Source organism: Ammospiza caudacuta, chromosome 5, assembly GCF_027887145.1.
Source record: "Ammospiza caudacuta isolate bAmmCau1 chromosome 5, bAmmCau1.pri, whole genome shotgun sequence".
Taxonomy (NCBI): domain Eukaryota; kingdom Metazoa; phylum Chordata; class Aves; order Passeriformes; family Passerellidae; genus Ammospiza; species Ammospiza caudacuta.
This window is the reverse complement of record NC_080597.1, coordinates 9,425,633-9,445,712: the sequence shown is the minus strand read 5'-3', so window position 1 is coordinate 9,445,712 and position 20,080 is coordinate 9,425,633. Positions and strand designations below refer to the sequence as shown.

General features: G+C 39.7%; 1 protein-coding gene across 1 annotated transcript; it reads right to left on the bottom strand.

Moving 5' to 3' along the window:
- Positions 1-566: 566 nt before the first annotated feature.
- On the bottom strand, positions 567-19,776 carry NT5DC3 (5'-nucleotidase domain containing 3). The gene is made up of 14 exons (XM_058804479.1): positions 19,584-19,776; positions 16,589-16,773; positions 13,745-13,819; positions 13,222-13,277; positions 10,959-11,049; positions 9,753-9,890; positions 8,397-8,457; positions 8,060-8,162; positions 7,818-7,919; positions 6,759-6,840; positions 6,335-6,421; positions 5,037-5,177; positions 4,609-4,673; positions 567-3,519 (listed from the first exon to the last, which is right to left on the bottom strand). The coding sequence occupies exons 1-14, from the start codon at positions 19,774-19,776 to the stop codon at positions 3,258-3,260; spliced, it is 1,641 nt and encodes a 546-aa protein (XP_058660462.1). The 3' UTR covers positions 567-3,257.
- Between the last annotated feature and the right edge of the window lie 304 nt (positions 19,777-20,080).

Here is a 20,080-nt window from a genome sequence, read left to right as displayed (position 1 = left end):
CAGGCCTGAAAGTTCTTCAGACACTGTTTTTACCAAGCACAGCAGCAACAGCTGCCACTGTCACCACACACCATGAGAGGTGGATCAAACTTGAGTTTGATTCAGTGTCACCTCCTTCCATCAAAATATTTAACATCATAATGAGAACATGAAAAAACAACACAAAACAGCAAGAAAAGAAAGGTTTTCTTTCTGGCAGCACTAACATTCTCCCAGTCTTTGGGGGCAGGAGGGAAGCTCAGGGAGGAATTCCCTCAGAAGAAGGCAGGGGGCAAATCCAGTGTTGTTGATGCAGCTATTAAGCACAAGGAAGGAAATATAACATGTAAACACAAATTCATCTGTATGAAACAAACATACAGTCAATTTCCTCAACTTCCCCCTCCATCCCCCTATACCAGCCTGATAGTTTTCACAGACTAGAAAATTTGGAACCCCAACACACTTAAACACACACATCTAGGAGAGTTTTCCCCACAGAATTCTGCAATTGATACAACTCATGTTCTTTCCTTCTCCCTTCTCCCCAGTCAATCAAAATATTAAGGCTCACAGAGACCAGAAGATAAAGTCCAAGCATTTATTTTTTGTAATAATCATTAAATATTTTTATCACCAAAAAAATAAAAGCTCCACAACTCATTGATCTCTTTTTTACTGACAGGTTATTCAGCTCTGTGTTTTTGATAGACCAGAACATTTTCTTGCTTTGGTGTTCAAATTAACCATATTCCCAAAATTAGTACAGAGACACTGCCCATTAAACATGCCTAAAAATCTCTTTGAAATCAGTAGCATAAGGTTAAATTGAGCAATGCAGAGAGTGTCAAGGTGAAATAATTAAAAAAATGCAAGACATTTTTAAAAGTTACAAAGCAGCACTTTAGCACTGAAAAATAAATAATACATTTGAATATTCTCACTTAAATTTATATTATTTATAGTTGGGTTATTTTAAAGAAATATAACCCTTCAATAATTAACTTTTTTCATGCAACATTGTTTATTTCAACAAGTCATGCAATATAAACAATATTTTACTTCAGCTGGCTGATGGAACATAGCATGGTAGAGGAGTTTGATTTCTAACTTAAGAGAAAGGAAGGGTGAGAGAAGAAAATCTTGAAACAAAACATGCATTATGTGTATAATATAACCATCCAAGCCAATTAAACTGTTCCTGCCTAACAGGATGAATGTACAGTGGTTTGGGTGGGTCTTTGTTTTTTTAGAGTTTGCATTGAAATCTCTGGAGCATGAGGTGCTCCACACACATAACACCAAGTTCAGCTGAAGCTGAGCATTAGGATAAAGAACTGAAGGCAAATCAGGATATTTCCATCTTCATATTTCATTATCAAGTTATCCTAAAAATTTCTTGCACAGCCCCACCAAGTCAGCTGCTGATGAGGTGCAGTCAAACTAACTTCCTGCAACATGTTACCTTTTTATTCCAGCAAAACCATCAGGACAGTCAGATCAACTTACTCATTTCAAGTATATTCATCTGTTTAAACATAGGGGTTTATAAATCACACACTTCTGTCAAGTTTGAAATAGGAGTATAGGAAAATCATAAAATCTAAACCACCTCTGAGAACTTCATACTGATTTCAAGCATACAGGAAAACTACTTACAAAATTGTGCAGGCTAAATTACAGTACATTCTTTACTTTGCAAACATGCTTTTAAAAACATGAAATATACTGTATATGAAATTCAATCCAGGTACTTGCACATACAGACAGGTTAAAAAACAAACAAACAAACCAAACCAGAAAACTTTTGGTCAACAAAAGTTTGTTTGCCTGCAATCATGATAGAAAGCAAGTGATATCCCAAAATGAATACCAAATGCTATATGTTTTGTTAATCACATGCTTTTAAGAACTAAGCCTTTAATAACTAAAATTTGAAATTATTAATTATATTATGCCTTCTAAAGTGGCTGGGGTGGGAAGCACCACTTTAAAAAATAAACATTTCCTTTGGATTTAGAGAAAGGAAAAAATTCTTATTTAAAAACAACTATATAGCAGTTCTATAAAGTGCCTCTTTGAGGAAATACATCAACAGATGTTTTCCTTGTGCAAAATAGACATTTTTCAGCTAAAATCTTTGAAACACATATGCTACCCAGAGTTTGTGTTCATGCATTACCTTCAAAATCAGTAATTCAATAAAACTTCTAATCTATACCAAAACTATTTTTCTTTATTCAAAATGTGTACCACTCCTAATTTAGCTTTTAGGGCTTGAGCTAAAACCATGTCATCAGAAAACTCTGGGTTTCTCATTTCTTAATTCTTCCTCTAAGTTCTTTTCCCATTGTGCGTGTTTACTTTTGACTCTAGAAGTCCATTATGAAGGCTATATGAAATACATTCTCTCCTAGGGAACAGCAAAGCCACATTGCATACCACTGGAATAAGACACTGTTTAAAATCTTTAAAAGCAGCATTTAGGATCAAACTAAAGCCTGATAGAGAGATCTGTCTGCACTTTGAAATGCAAAACCTCTTGAAACTACTATTGTTGGAGAGTGGATATTGAAGTGTTCTGAAACTCAAAAAAAAAAAGTACCTAAAAGTTAAGAGAAGGAAGCTGAAGCAGCCCAAGCTACTGCAAGTTTCCATTTTAGGCTCAGGTCCACCTGCAGCCAAGCACAGACATGGCAAGAACAGAAACTGCACAGACAGGAGAGAGAGCCCAGGAGCCTGAGCCCAGCGCAGCAGAGCCAGGGCACTCCAGCCCTGGGCCCCTCACGGGTAAGGCTCCGTCTGTAGCAGCAAGGAAAGGTAAAAAGTGTGACCATCCCTCTCAGCCTCGCCCTAAGCTGGTTACTAACCTGCATCACTGAATTACTAACACTGCATTGAAGCTCTCCCATGCCACAATTCACTGCAGGCTCCAGCTGGAGTGCTGAAAAGGGGCAGAAGAGAGAGTCCTGGTATTTCTTGGTAAACCACAAGGCTGCAGATCTAAGTTTTCAATGAACAATCTAAAACAACCACCTCAGAACAGCAGCAGTCCTCTCCCTCCTGGCCTACCACTAGTTTGGCAGTCCATCATCTCTTTTGTGTGTAAGAGGAGTTTTCACATGTCTGAGCAGGAGAGGAGAAAACCAAAGCTTATGAGAATAAGTATGAAATACATATAAACCAAGGTAACAGATTTAAGTGGCTTAAATAAAATTCAGGTACATTCAAGAAAACCAACAGATATTTGTCCATTTTAGAGAAGAGCCACCAAGAGTTTATTTGATCTGAACTGTCTCTTGTAGGAAAGGTATTCTGAATGTACCAGTGCACAGCTGGTCTGACCAGCCAGGAAGTTCATGCTGCAAAGGAGTCCTTCTTGGATAAAAGGTGTAATCAGGTTCATAGTTCAAGAGACAGCTCAGTGATGCCATGTAGATATCTGCAAACCTAGAGAGACGTCTCAGGAAGTAAGTTGGATTCTCATCAGTTCTGAATATGCTCCCAAAGTGTGAATTGAAGAAGTTCCTGTTCATCTCCCTGTCCCCCAGAAAGAGAAAACAAAGACAGAGAAGTGAACAGACCTGCACACATCTCTTCACCAGCTGGCAGCCATAACCTGAAGCAAGCAGATCCTAAAACCTGTTCTATGCATTATTCTCTTGCCACTGTTCTTCAAAACAATAAAATGTGCTACAGAAGTTTTTCACCTCTTGCACATATACAACCCAGGTCTAGAAATCATAGTTGTGAAGTTTCACACATCTCCCACTAGAGATAAGTTGCTTCTGACATCAGAAACATGACATCTCAAGCCTTTTTTTCTAGGAATTGTGAAAGATTTCTGCCTTTATCTAAATATTAATGGCATTGAATGTTCCAAAGGTAAAGGACTTCTTAAGATAAGGCAAAGATTTGGTTAATACACACAAAAAGCTTAAAGACATCCTGGAATTAAGTTCTGGGCATTAGTCATTGCCAAGTATCATTTCCATTTCATTTATTCCCACATTTCTGAAGAAGGCTGTTGGTGGTACAGCTGGCCTTGAAAACTATGCACTTCACACTCCCTGCATTTAGAGATTTCTCCTTCATAATAATAGATTATTAGGAGTTCTAGCCTTATTACCTAACTTTGTGATAAATCCCTGCTAATTTTAAGCTAAAGCAGAGCTCAGTTTCTACGTATTCTAAGATGTATTATGAATAATCTGCAGAAATCATGTAAAAATCCTGGTATAGTGACCTAAGCCTTGGAAAAGAAATACAGTTTTTATTTGTGCAGAAGCTGTGTAATCAACAGTGACAGCTGAACACAGAGAGGAACAGAAGAATCAAAGTGAGAGGGAAAGGGATTTGAGGGGATGTTACCTTTTCACACAGAAAAGTTACACCTGTTCTAAAGACAGGGAATAGGCAAAAGGGTCCATATGTACAAAGTGTCAGAAGGGAGAAGAGCTGCTCAAGAGACAGGCAGAATATTGCTTCAAAATTATTTTATAATATGTATAACTGCCAGAGACTATAAATCAGGGATGGAAAGAAATTGCAAAGAAACCTGTGGAAGATATTGCATAGAACCCTTGGCTACCAAAGCATACTGCAAATTCTTCATCCTCTGTGTCTTACCTCATTTCCTTTCTTTCCTTCTTCCATTCTTCTAAAATCATTTGGGAATCAGGATCACGGTGAACCTGAAATGTAAAGTATGGATAACCTGTAACTAAAGATAACTCTATAAATAAACCTTTCTGTTAATAAACCCTTATCAGCCAACAGGACATGAGAAATAGTTCAGAAATCAGTATCCAGAACTTATCCAGGTGAATTTTAAACAGCCAAAGTCAGGAATTGATCCAGGCTGACCAGTGGAGAAAGAGGACAAGATGTTGTGAAAGCTCCTATTAACTAACCACACAAATAATTACATTTATTTCCAGTCCAACTCTTCAGGGAGACTGAAAGCATTTGCAAACATCAATGTCCAGCATTTAGAAACTTGGCTGGATCCCTCTGGCTCTCCCAGAGCTGATTACACACACACACAGAGCACAAACCTGCATGTGTTCCAATAATCCTGTCAAGGTTTGCAGCCAGGTCATGGTTTGAATGTACTTCTCTGTGTTCATGATTTTAATCTCCGATCGTAACTCTGGAATAATCGCTCCAGTGCGCCAGCCGTGCTTCAGGGTCAAGTCCTGTTTACCAGCAATTACAAAATACAGATTTTAGTCTTAAGAAGAACTACTTAAAAAAAAAAAGAATCTGACTACTGTTTATCCCAAAGCAGCACCAATTTAATTGTTTTTTATGTACAAACAGAGGTATGAAACAGTGAGACTTAACTGTGCCAATGGACAATAGAATTTAATTTCAGATTAAGCATCAAATCCTACATTTTTGAAGGGAGAGAGATGAAAAACACACAAGTACTTGCAAATAAACACGAATTCATTAGGTTTAAAACAAACAGCAGGAAATGCCTCTGTAGATGAGAGCTCTGCTGCTGCCAGCAGTACCTGGAGGAAGTGTGTGCTGGGTTTGTGCTGGTTATCCTCACACCCAGCTGACAGCAGGCTACAACCAGGAGCCCCAGCTACTCAAGCTGCTCCTGACAGGTACAACACAAGGCAGCTGCCACCTGTGCTCTCCTCTCCACTGTGGCAGAGTGGAGCAGACCAATGTTACTGTTCTTTTTAAAAGCAGATTGAGGAAAAAAATTTAACATCTGCTGCTGTTGAAACATCTTACAAAAGTTTGGAGTGGAAAAGTCACATCCAGGAATTCAAAAGGAATCACTCACAAAAGAGCCCAGTGGTGGTCACTTACCCTAAGGTAACAATTAACAGAGCATTTGTTCATAAGGTGACCAAAAAAAAAAAAAAAAAGCCTGGAGAGGGGGGGATACAAATCAGAGCAAGATCTTGGGGAGAACATTCATAATTAGTGACAGGAAGATTGACTCCTGCATTCAAAACAGAAGTTCATTCAGCTGTCATCCAAGTCAGGCATATCCTGTACATTTGGATATCTGTGTTTACTCTCTAGTACATCTGACATAATCAGTATCTGGATCAGGAATACAACCTCACACGTTCCTGACCACAGTTAGTAAACAACTTAAATGTTCCAAGTCAGGTGGAAAATATGGTTGGCATTTTACAGCACCAAGGTTACTTGCTGAAAAAAAAAAAAAAGGCAATATGGTTTAACAACCAAATTTTGTTGTTAAATTAAATTAAATTAAAATATCAAATGAAAGTGTGCCACATTGAAAAACAGCAGAGGAAGAGAGGAAACTAACAGAAAGCCTCTGTTAGTTTTTTCTCTGATTTTGGGAAAGCAAACTACTTACTGCCAAGTCACTGTATATGTGGTCACCAAAGTAGAGAACCTTAGAGCCCCTCCAGCCAGTAAGCTTCAAAAATTCATACAAGTTACCCTGCAGAAATAATGACATGGACATTGTAGAAGCATGTGACTTGCACCCTCACAAGCATGAAAAAGGAACTTAGTACAACACTAAAAATATTTCACAGCACAAATCTTGTCCTCAGTTTATACACTATGAATCCCAAATTTTACAGGTGATTTCAGTGATAGCAGCACTTCAAGAGACAATGACATACAATACCAGCAATGAATCTGTACAACTTCAGACATTAAATAACTCTCTTAAAGAATGCATCTGCATTTTAGAAACCTTTATATCCAAAGAAGCTTGAGATTCTAGGAAATAGGTACGAAATTTCAACATAGAGAGTCTGTTGAAAGCATACCTGTTTGTAAATCTGGCCTTTCTGCAGCTTGTGAATCTTGTCCCAGAGCAAGACTCCCCTTTCAGTCACCTTCCGAAATGGTCTAGAATAGACATGCAATTGTTAATTGCTGTAGAATCCTGACACTTCTTAGGCAATTAAAGCATTAGCACTAAAAATATTCCTCTCTCAAAAGGAAAAAAAATTCTCTAGCATCTGAATTTTGTAAGAGAAAATGCAAAACTCCAAAACTTCCACTTTAACCAGTGAAAAGCAATGTAACTTTCCAGTATACTTATGACATTTATAAACAAATTTTGAGAATAACTGCTGAGAAGTAAGGCAGGGACCCCAGGCAGAAGGGAAGAAACAGCATGAGTTGTCTGCAACTAAGGAGGAGAGAACACAAAAAAATAGATGAGTATAGATGTGTAAAACTCTTGCCCAATCCCTCAGTTTGCACACCTGGACAACTGAAGATGAGAGAGCACAGGACTGAGGCCAAGACATTTGGCAAAAATCTTTTTTAAATTAAATGCAAAAAGTAAAGGGAAAGTAATCCCATCTCCCTCTATCTCACTTTCAGATCATAAGCACACATAGAGGAACAGGTCTTTTTCAAAGGCATACACATTAGAGATGTGTTTACTTAATCATAACTAGTCCAAATATTCCAGTCTGTCAGCCAGCCAGATGTCTTTTAAATATCACGTGTGAAGGAAAAAAACCAAACCCAGAAGCAATGGGAGACATTTCCAGATAAGGGTCTGATTTGAAAGGCATCAAGACTTCTCAGGCTTATAAGGAAAGAAGCACACTTCACCAATATGCAAGTAAGTTAAAAATACTCTAAGTTGTTTCAGTACACCTGTGACAGCTCCTACAACTTTCTTAGGCAAAAAAGTGTAAATATTTAGACTTCAGCATTGGGTGTTTCTGCATTTTGTAATGACTTTACCCAGGATCTCATCAAATATGATTTCATTTTACATTGCAGCCAAAGGAAAATATTTCCTAACACACTCTATAGCCTTATATGGAAGAGCTGCTTGAACCATTCTTTACTGACCAAACACCCACCTTCGCTTATCATTGAAAAAGTTTGGTTTTTCAGCCTGGACAATGACCACATCAAAGAGATCCCTCCAGTCCTTGCCAACTATGAACTTCATGCCTTTGTCCCTAAAAAGAACAGAGGAATATTAACAATTAACTGTAGCAAAGTGCAGTTGCCTGTGCAATAGAATGAATGATACTGGAGAACCTCATCTTCCCCATCCTTTACAAAAGGATAATTAAACAGCAAACAACTGCTCACGTACACAAAGCTGCTGGGACTGTTTGTGATGAGAAACATCTTCTTGCCATGATCAGCCAGCTTTGCTAACACTGCACGAGTTTGTTCAGCATAGCAGATGTATTTCTCTGTGAGGATTGGGGAAAACACAGCATTAATTGAGAAAACTCTTGTGAAAAACTCTGTATGCATTCAACCAAGAGCTCAGAACACAAGGTTATACTTAAACACACCTTTGACAAGTGGGAATAAGTCTTTCAAACTTTGAAAATTTAGAATTTGTAACCTTTAAATATGGAAGACAGAAAACTCATATACTATCAGTAAAAAAAGCTTTAATAGATTATACCATCAGTACTTACCAATATCTGCTTCAATTGCTCTGTACATTATTCCTTTGATATGAACATCCCTGATTGAATCCTGAGAGGAAAGCAATGAGCAGTAAAGAACTTCATCATTTCAAGTGTTCACCAAATATCACCAAACAGCAATTTGTCTTTAAAACAACTCATTTCCCAACACTTCCAATTTTACAGAAATGCCATGTAATGTTCAATATATGTGTGTGTATATATATTATATATATATATATATTTTATATATATATATATATGATGTCACCACTAGACAAAGACTAAGCTTCTCTTCTGAGAAATAAACTTCATAATTTTGTGAAGTACAAAATTATATAGCAGAGGGGCTCTTTTACATAACTGTGAAAGGGTGAAGTGAAAGCCCTCTGCAGAAGCAGAGTCATCACAGATTTCCACTGACCTTTGGAGCAGAACACATTCCTTTCCCCTTACCAAAAAAAAAAAAAAAGTTGTACATCTGACAGATTTTAGATTACAATCACTCACAAATGCCCTGATTATTTACATAAGAAATTTATGAACAGATGAAAGAAGTTAAATGTTAGAAGAAAGTATTTATAAGGCACTCTGGAGGCATTTAACAGCTCTCCTGAGCCAGCTCTGCACCAGACAGCTTTGTTCAGAACAGCAGTACTGCCATTTTGCTGCTTACTCAGGGTACAGCCTCAAAATCCTCAAAAAATACCACTAGAGGGTTTCCAAAATGCGTGCAATGCTGAATAGCACAGAAATTTCTCCACATGCTTCAGAGAAACCACAAGAACTGGCCTTCTCTGTGTTACATAACCATGACATGAGATTATCTCCTCTGCAGGACACATGCTGAGGAATCAGGAGGGTCAAATTACCCTAGACTAGTACTAGAGCTTATCTGGAAGAGGAAGAGAGGTAAACAGGGAAAAGAAATAGTTCAAAAGTATGAGATAGCAAATGATTGCACACCAGCCAAAATGAAAGCTCCAAACTGGAATTCCCTATAGCCTCTTACATTCCCTATAACCTAGTAATTCCCTGATGGTGAGAAAAAAAGATATGTTCAACAACAATCAAAAGAACTTCTATCACCTTACAAGATCTTCACTTTTCCCTATTCACCCCTCAAACACACAAAATCAGCAGAAGTCCTAGAATGTCAGCTTTCAAACTATTTTCAGTTTATTCTTTTCCAAACTCTACCTTAATTTTACTTATATTTTTATGGCTGTATATCCATAATTACTCCATACAAAACCTGAAGTGAGGTATTTCACTGAGGCTAGCACAACAGGTGAAAGCTTCCTGAAGTGCTCACAAAGACACAAATATACAAGTTCATCCAAATCTTCAAAGCTTGACATCTACCTTGACATCTTTGTACAGATGAACAGGTTCATAGTCTATGTTGTTTTTCAGGAAATACTCATTCACACAAGAAAGGAGTGTCATTTCTGGCAAGGAAAATATATCCATGAATTGCTTCATTGTATTTCCTTGGGAGCTCTACAGTGATAAGAAGAAAAGGAAAGAAAAAACAAAGTCAGGCATTTCCCAGATTAGAACACTTTCATTTGTTCAGTCTAAACACTTCAGCTTAGTAGCAGATATTCAGCTTTTGCCATCCCTCTTCACATGGCTAAAGACTTTTTTTTAACTAAGACCTTCAATAAAGATATCTCCAACAAAAGTGTTGTGATTAATTCTTCAAATAAATCCAAATCATTACTCTTAAGAGTGGTATTTTAATTCATAAAAACAAGACAGTGCTCAGCTAAAAGCCAAGAGAAGGCCTTCACTAGAAGTCTGCACTTCTGCAAAGGCATCCCACTGGGAATGCCAGAGTGATATTCACAACTGCTGCAGAGACTAGATTCAGGGATTCTAATTTCAGCTCCTCAAAATAAGAACAAGTACTTGTACATACAAGTACAAGAACATTAAATGTTCCACATCACAAAGGAGGGTTTTTCATGTCAACATGAAATTAACATCTGGACATTAAAAGGGGTGAAATAAACTTGGCTTTTTAGCAAAAAGTCAGCTTCACCCTTCATTTGGGAAAGGGGAAGCAACCCATCAGAGGAAAAAATCAACTTCATTGGCAAAGTTTAGGATTTAACATGGAAGTTTCCTCTTTCACTACTTATCTTTTGTCAAATCCTCTTTGAATCTGCCAGGTTGCATGCAGGAGTTGCCTCCATACATTTACTTGCTGCTGTACCAGCTAAGCCATCAGACCACCAGGAAAAAGTGAAGTACATGAACCAGATACGGTTCATTTGCCAGCCTTTATCAGAATCTGTGCACAACATTGAGCAAGTCACTTGATCTTTTTGTGTTCCACCACTCTGTCTGTATGACTTGGTAAGGGAACAGTCAGAGAAAAAAATACAGCAAGCAAGACGGAGAAAAGTAATTTGTCACTTTAGATGGCAAACTTGACATATAGCACTGTCAATCATATATTGTGAAAATATAACTGCTACTTACATAATGAGAACAAAATTTAAACACCACCACCCTCATGCCAAAAAACCCTCACCCAATTTAAAGACCCATTTGAGGTTTTACCTTTCCATAAAAGTCACTCATTTGCTCTAAAGGGACATGGGAACCATCATACATTGCAATGACTTCTTCATCGGGGACAACACTGAGGCCTCTGGAAAAAAAAAACCACTAGCTTTAGTTCAAAAGTCAGATTAAAATTTTCAAGTAATCACCAAACCCTGACAGATTAACACTTAGATCTGGATCTTATTAAAAGCCTAATAACATCACAGGAACATTTTTAAGTTAAAACAGCACCTTTCCTTACCAAACAAGTAACATTTTAACAGGCTCATGCACACAAAACACATTCCAATTTTAAGTCCTTTCTATTTTCTTATGGGAAAAGAGCTTATAAGTGTCCATTAAGGCTATGCCTCAAGGGGATTTTTAAGAAGTGATTAGAACTTCCAGTTTCTTAACACAAAGTAATTCCTCACGCTGCCTTTTATTTTATACAGCATTGATGATATGATAGTGCTTAAATCAGATTATTCTGCAGCATGACCTTGAAGATTTAAGGAAGTGAAAAATACACACAACCTTTAACTAAATAAGAATTTCTTTTTAAATGTATGAACAGCTTAGTTTCCCAAAATTTAAAACTACTTGAAGGATGGTTGACAATTAAAACATTCAAATAAAACAACAAATGGGGAAGAAGGGGATAGCATTTCCCCAGAGTTTATAACAATTAAGAGAGTACAGGCTTTAGTTTGGTTTTGAATGTTTACAGCATCAAGCATCTTGCACTAAAGCATCTAAAAGACTGCAGCAGGCATGCAAACATCCTCACCAGAGGCCACAGAAGTGTTGCTATTTTACCCAGGATTAAAAAAACCCACTAATGCAAACCAGATCAGCTGGACTCCTTCTTCCAAACCTACTTAATGATGTTTTGCAGCCTTGTAGAACAGACAATTATTTCAATGGCTCCCTTTCTTGGTCTGACCAAGAAGAGTTGCCAGCATTAAAATAAAAATAAATTAATTCACAAGCTTAGTGCTTTCAGTGCTTAGAGTCCACACCAGCTTTGCAGTGGAAGGGCATGATACATGACCTTCCTCAGGGTTCCTGTGGTGGCAGAATCCTACATTAACCAGCTCTTTCACTGCAGTTCTGTCTCCACACACCAATTGGGACAAAACCCTGAGCTGCTGCTGACAGAACTCCAGCATCCAAGTCAGTCTTGTGCACCAACAGGGCAAATAATACTTGGGGTTTGTAACATATAGAGTTCAGCATCACCCCCTCCGCAGCAGCAAGCACAAAGAAATGCAACCAAAATATAAACCAGATACCAGGATTGAAGAGGTACCTTCTGGTCTGCAGACAGCTATGCCAAGTGCTATTTGAATACTGCTAGAGAAAACACTTGTGCATCAGCAGCTACTTAAGCACAAATCAACAGAGGACACAGTGAAAGCCACAGTGGAGAGATGGCTGCCTAGGCAAAGCTGTAAATTATTTTTACCACAAGTCTCACACTCCTGACACAGCTCACAGTGCAGCTGTATAACCACAGATCATGCTGACATCAGCACTCATGGCCCTCAGCCTCCTTCCTCCTCCCCTCATCCCTGTAGAGGTGTTTGAGGAAAGAGCATGAAGGGTTGATGCAAACCATCATTTCCAGGTCACATCCCCTTCTGGACTCAAATTTGGGTGTTCTGTCCTCATGGTGGGTGGGGGAACACAACTAAGGGTGCAAGAGGATAAACCTGGCTAAAAGTCTTTTTGTCCAATGACTTTAAGAAGGGTGGCCTGGCTTCTTGTCTCATTTAAAGTCTGGTACCAAGTGTGGTGCAAGCTTGATTCGGTTGATGTGTCCAAACTCAAAAGCTCTATGCAAACACAGCAGGACCTCTCAAGTGTCTCCACAACCACACCAAAGTCACCCTATCAGGTACCCTGTGATAATTATTTACATAGAAAGCAAGAGCAGAGAAGTCATCAGGGTATTTTTAGATGTCTTTCAGCACAATTTAACAGCCGGAAACAAAGTGAGTCAGCACTGTGTGACCAACCAGCTGGCCAATTCTGCCAGGGCTGATCTGGGCAATCAGCTGGGCTGGAGCAGCCACTGGATGTGTACACATCTGTGTGTACACACAGAGATGCAAAGAAAACCCCTTCCAGCAAGGCCACAATGCTCATTCATGGCTCTGGGCATCAGGGCACAGGTCCTGGTAAGAATCCAAGCTGTGCACTAATAAATGGGGTTAAACCAAACAAAAAGTAAAAGCACACATTGTTATTAGAAAGAAAAAATAACTTCACCCACCTGTAAACTGTTCCCAGCTGAATGTAATGAAAAGCATCGATCTTCATTAATAATGCCTTGCAAGTAAAAAGAAAAAAGAAAATAATTTTTATCACTTCAACTATATGACATGAAATTACAAAAGTCAAAGCAATTTTATCTACAACCTTTCTGCCTCAAGAACACCTGAGCACTCTCCTTGCAACTTCCTTCATAGCTTCCAAAATACTTTTATCAATGACTTTTACCTAGTTTTGTCCTCTTGCATCCTAAGCTCTTTCCCCACCCACCATAAGGACAAAATGCCCCAAACATCTTCTACTTAAGGGCCATTTTAAAAAAATATATTATTATTATTGATGATGTTAATAATAACAGTAATAACAATAATAGTAATAATAAAGAATAAGGATTGCTGTAAAGAGAAAAACATGAATCCTTACGCATCAAGGCAGAGTGAAAAGTTGAAAGGCTTAAAAGCTCTCTATTTTTTTGGCTATGTTCTCAGCACTACATAACTCATCACAAAGTTATCTGTACATACCCGGTGCACATCATAGTGAAGCCCTCTGATGGCAAAATTGGGATCATAATCATATTTTCTTATTTCTGCAGGATACTAAGAAAAGAGAGCAATGATTTGATTTTAAAACCATAATGAAAACAATAAAAATTGTTTCTGAAGAATTTTAAAAGTCCAAGTTTTCTATGCTTCTCATTTGCTGTAATCATTTAGGAGAATTTTTCATAGGCTGATGAGATTTACTGGAACATATGCCTGCAAGACAAGTCAAACATTTTTCCAAAATCCAAGGTCATTGTTCTAAATATAAGGTCATCCCGGCATCTAAAGTTGGACATCCAGGTAGTCTGTAGTGATTACCTTTGAACATTAGCTTCTTGTTCAAAAAGTTAATTTAATATATTATTAATACATTCTTCATACATTTAAAAAATTAATTTTAGAGATGTGCATTAACTGAATGTCTGCCATGCACTCTTCCCTCAGGTTCTTTATATATAGTGCAGGTAGCTCACACCATTATATGGTGTGAGCTTTAATCTAACATTTTTCAGTACAAGCACATTATCAGACAACTGTAATTTTGTCCTGCTTAAACACAGGTCGCCACAAAAAGAAATGTCAGGGGCATGTCTTGGCCTAAGGGCTTTGTTCACTTGTTTTTAAAGGGTGAAATACTTCAGTAGTTTCAACAAGGCCTGAGAAAACTATAATTTATTTGATTAATACACTGAAAGGTAATCCTTCATTCTTCTCCCCCAGGTTACAGCAGCCTTAGAACCTGACATTGTTTTTCACCCTCTCTACAACACTCTCCATACATATACAGATAATCTGCAAGCCTTCAGGGGGAAAAGTGCATTAGGCAGCTTCAACAGAGCCTCTAGCTACTTTATGAGAAATAAACTGTCATTTCCCCCGAAGTTCTTAACTTGCAGCTTATCTGTAGGTTGCATTTGTACTGAATACAGGCATCTACAGTTAAAGAAAACAGTCCTGTCACCCCTACACTAATACTTCCAGAAAGCGTGGGGCAGGCTACTGATCTGAATGAAAAACAGCACCAAAAGCCTACAGACAGCTTGGAGGAGGCACGAGTTTGGTGAGGGAACATGAAGAGACTCCCATGCACTGCACATGCCCAAAGCAACCACACCAAGCACGTACAATGAAATTGATTTCTGACTTTATCAAATTTCTGCATGCTTGGCTTGCTACTTTAATTTATTTTACAACAAAGTTGTCTTTTCAGACACATGCCAGCACATATGAGCTTAGCCTGGCATATAAATCAAGGCTTCCTTGCAAACCAAACAAAGAAATTATAGGAATGGTACTGTTTGCTTACTCCACTTTTGGTAGGGACAAATATGACTGGACTGAAACAGCAGTGCTGATAAAAAGGCACAAGGCCTGTGCATCAGGAAAGAAATGAACCCAGGAACAAGAGCTTACATAGAACACCTGCTGCCACCTCTGTGATTAGCATTAAATTGATGTTTATTCTCTTGGGCAACTCCTTGCTTCCTACACTGCCTTTTGCAATTTTTCCTGTATTATCTCCCACTGCCATGAGTAAAATTGGCCATCTTTTGGGTTGACTGTGACAGTCATAATGGATACTTTTTCTAATGGTAAAGGCAAAAAAATATATTAACAGTACAAGCAGATAAATTCCAAAAGAAGATGATTCCAATAACCTGTCTCAAACTTCTCATCACCTTTGTTTAGTAGAACTCAGGAGGTTTAACCAAGACAAACTGTAAAGCTGTTGCTACCCAAATCCATTCAAATAATAAAGGCAGAACACCATTAGAATTTTTGTCTACAAGAATTAATCTCGACTCCTCCAGTAACATGGGTTTTTCCCATGAACCATGTAGCTTTAATAAAGTATATTTATCTCCCACAGAAACTGCTACCAAACACATGCCAAAATTGCAGGGGGATAAAGCTGTGTGTGCTTGCAGCACCCATGAAGTTTTGTTTGCTCCTCTAAGGATATTTATAGGTGTTTATAAATAGCTCCTAACCTTTAGATTCAAATACGAAAGTGGAATAACACCACGCATTCAGATTTAGGTTGCATAAAAATACACAAGCAGCTTCATTAACATACTCCATGGACTTTCTGTCTTTGCTTTAAACTGTAGGACTTGCAGGAAAGGAATTTTGCTTCTTTTAATCCACAGATTTTTTTCAGTCTTTATACCAGAAATACCTTTGTTTTCCCCAGCCTGCCATCTCCTTCTCCACTTCCTGACACATGGGAGCTTTTCCCATCCCCAAACTAAACAAGAAGCAGCTCCAAACTGCCTGGATGTCAAGTGGTCACTGCTTGGAGAGGCAGGAGGGCAGTGCTCTGTCCTGAACACTTCCCTGTATCCAGGCTCTGGTCACTGCACACCCTGCCCCTCCAGCGGAGGCAGCCGAAATGCCAGGTACACACAGAGCCCTCAGTGCAATCAAAGCCCTGCTGTGAAGTCCAGCTAAAAATATTTCACAGGGAAATTAATCACTGCACTCACAGCAAGGGATCAAACACAGTAATGGGAACTTTTAAGGTTCTTATTTATTAATGTGACTCCAATAAATGATAATCAGGAAGAAACAACCAACTGCACACCCACATGAAAAGATAAGACAAATATAACTGTATTCCTTAACAGACTGTTCTCTGCTCAGAGCTGCAGCTGAGACTAAAACAGGGCTTCTGTTGTGAATATGGAGCTGTTGTACAAAATGTGCTATAAGGGAGACAAGCTAGGACTGAGGCATGAAAAGATGATTCATGCCTCTCACTCAAAAATCATTTATTATACCCTTTATTCATAAGTGTATTGTTATTCCATTAATTTTACTTACCCGGTGCTCGTTAATAAGAAGATCTCGAGCAGCGTTGAATATGAGCGTGTGCAGATGTTTAGAATAAAAGACCAAGGTGTAGTCATAATCAAACCCATAAATTTCAATGTCTGACAGGCTCATTTCATTGTTTGAAAAAATAGCATCTGGGTTCAGCATGTTGCTCATAATTGAAGGAACCAACTCTGTGAACAGGGGAGAGGAAAAAAAGTTATACCAGCCTTGTACCTTTATTTAAATAAAGACATAGAAATCTATTAGCAATTGCTAAATATAGATAAATGATGAAAACTGTCAAACTAATTGACACTAAACAACTAGCTGTAAACAATATGATGCTACTAAACACGCTGTCCCTAACCTGTCTTGGAGATCTATAGGTTTTATTCCAAGTAAGCTTTTCTCTGCAGTCCAAGTTTGAAGAGAAGATGCATTTTGGCATCTTGCTTATCAGAGAACACCAGGCATTAATTTTTTGCTAACTCTATTACCACATTTATTATTGTTTTTGAACGTGAATTTGGACTTGAAGAGTATTATATTATCATTACTACTAGTCTAGGAGCCTTGTCTTCTGCTCCCATTACTTGGTCCACCTCCTGCCCCTGAAGCAGAACTGACATTGTTCTAATTTGATATTGCTTTAATTTTGGCTTCACCATTTCAAGGTTATCATATTAATCAATTTCAGCTCACATGAATAAACTATATGTGACTGTGTACATAACAACTATTACATACACATTGTTATGTTTATTAACTTCCTAGAGAATCAGAAAACCAAACATATTCTGCTTATTTTCTACATAAACACACAGTGTTTGCGCAAACACTTCCATTTTAAGCGTATGTTTTCTGTTGATATTTGATTGAAAAAGTATACTGACTGAGAATTAAGACCATGATATAATAAGTAACTTTAGGACCAACACCAATGTCAGTACTAAACATTGAGAGTGTTTATATTTCTTGTTTACAAAACCTGAAAGAGCAACATTAGGAGGTTAAACACTACTCTCCTGGCAGCATAAAACATGAGCATGTTTTCCTTCCTTATATACTGTCTTTATACTCCAGACTTCCCTACCAGCAGTAAAAAATGGGGAACATTAATCTTAAATCAGGGCTTGGAAAGGCATGTTTAAAGGGAATGTGCTTTGTTTGGTTACTTTCCATATAGGTTTAAATGGAATTGACCCAGCTTCTCTCCAAACCCTCAGCTCCGAGGCCAGATCCCTACAAGCTCCACCACTGAAAACATCTCAACAACACAGGTACTTCAGATGCAGACACCCAGGTCTTTTAATTTTTAAGAGAGGGAAAGAAGCAAATTCACTGAGTTTAACTCCAAACTTCAAATACAGCCCAGCAATCAAATCAAATACAATTTGACATGCTACAATTAAGGCAAATATTCCTACTATATTCCTATTCCTCTATAGAGAGGGCCATGAAGCATTCAATTAACTTGAAGTCATTAGCACAGTTTTTAATCAACTTCCAAAATCTACACCCGTCTCTGTATTATAAAGTATTTTTTCAAATGTCAATTGTGCAGCTTGGTGAGTCAACACTTGTTTTAAAAATAAAGATATTTATGGAGCTATATATAGATAAAAAGATATTTAAGCTGCAAACTAGCCTGACTGGTGGCTGTCTGAAAACAGGCAGTATGAACAGTTGGCAGCTATTAGACATTCTGGCCAGCTGACAGCATCACAAATCCTATAAACCTTGGGTCAAAAAAACAGGAGAGCCTTCTAGCTTTGTCACCTCAACACCATAACTGAAATATCATATACTTGAAGCTATTGGGTGACTTAGCTGTAATATAATAGCCTGAAATATTCTAGAAGCAGTTGCCTCATCTTTTGCCAGCTCACACCCACTGACCAACTTATTTTCTCACAATGTTATCCTATCTCAGCTCGTAAGTATTATTTGGGTGTGGTTTAGAACAAAAGAAAGTTAATTCCAAAAACAGGAAAAGAAAAAATAGATTCAAAATAAAACACACTTCCCCTCTTCCTATCCCTTATCTCAACCTCCAAAGCCCACAGACCTCTCATGATCGCTAGCATGGCTTTTAATTTCACTTCTGAAATACTGACGCTATTCTGCATTAACAAATGCTTCGCTTGCACCCAGTGCTGTGAAGTCCCAGCTCACATTCAAGACTCTTAAATGCAGGAAACACAGTAATTTCTTTCTTTATAGACAAAAGATGCAAGCTAAAGCATTATCCATCGCCACTACAAGACATGCTCTTCCCCATGTCATTATGGAACACACTCTGCCTCTTTTTCTTTCAGCTCGCAGAAAACACCACATTTCCAAGCAAGTATTATCTTGGTAATTCTCTTCCCATCGGAGAAAAGGCAGAAGTGAGCATTTTGCTTGCTTTTTCCTTTAGCTTTTTGGCTGGCTGGGTTTAGACCAGGGCTTCCCAGGGTCATGTAATTACTGCGAGCATTTTATAATGCCTCGCAAAGCGCTTTGATGGAACCGTATGCAAAATTAAAAGAGTCACCCAAAACTTCACAGTATTTTAACTTTTTGGATAAGCAGTCTATTCCAGAATAGTTACGCTGTGTATATATATAACAGCCATCAATGAGATGATCAACTCCTCGATTTTCTTTCTACATTTGCTTTTCTACACTCAACACACCTCCAAAACCTGCCAATTTGCCTGGTCCAAAGGCGCTCCGAGAGCCGCGGCCCCGCACCGGCGATGGCGTGAGGGGCTCCGCGCTCCCTCCGACGGGAGGATGAAGGGACTGCCACCCCCACAGCCCGTGTCCCTGGTGTCCGGCCCCAGAACCGACCGAGGGAGGCTCTCCCCGCTCTACCGCCCCGGCCCTGGGCACACCAGGGCAGGCGGAGCCGCTCCTCGGCCCCCTGACCCTTCCCGCTCCCGCACAGGCTGCGCCCTTGCTCCGCTCCCAGCCGCCACCACGGCTCCGCTCCGGCCCGCTGAGGGGGCGCCGCTCACCCTTGGTGACCCTCTTGGCCTCCTTGTAGCGCGACCACAGGTAGCTCTTCATGTCGGGCGACGGCTGCTGCTGCTGCTGCGGGGCCACCGTGCAGAGTGGAGCGGCGCCCGCGGCGGGCAGGACGCGGCCCCGCCGCCCGCCCGCGCCCGCCCTGCCCGCCGCCAGCAGCGCCCGCGCCGCCACCGCTGCCATGCTCCGCGCTCAGCCCCGCCGAGCCGCTCCACCGCCGCCGCCGGCTGAAGTCACTTCCTTGGGCCCCGCCCCGGCCCGGGAGGCGGGACCGGGCCCGCAGGTAGCGGCGGGAGGCCGGGCTTGGCCGGGCTACGGCGCCCTGAAGCGGTGCCTGAGGAGCGGAGCGCTGCCGGTGCGGCCCCGCGGGCTCAGCCGGTGTGACCGGGCCCCGGCGCCCTGAAACGGTGCCTGAGGAGGGAGCGCAGGCGGTGCGGCCCCGCGGGCTCTGCCGTTGTGGCCGGGCCGTGCGTGTCCCATCTGCCGT

Bases quoted from the DNA above. Each gene is read 5' to 3' on its own strand.
- NT5DC3 (XM_058804479.1), bottom strand. From the start codon at position 19,776: ATGGCAGCGGTGGCGGCGCGGGCGCTGCTGGCGGCGGGCAGGGCGGGC. The intron at 8,163-8,396 runs GTAAGTACTGAT...CAATCCTCACAG, and splicing joins AGCAATTGAAGCAGATATTG to AGAAATACATCTGCTATGCT. The intron at 3,520-4,608 runs GTAAGACACAGA...TCTGGGGGACAG, and splicing joins AAGGAAAGAAAGGAAATGAG to GGAGATGAACAGGAACTTCT.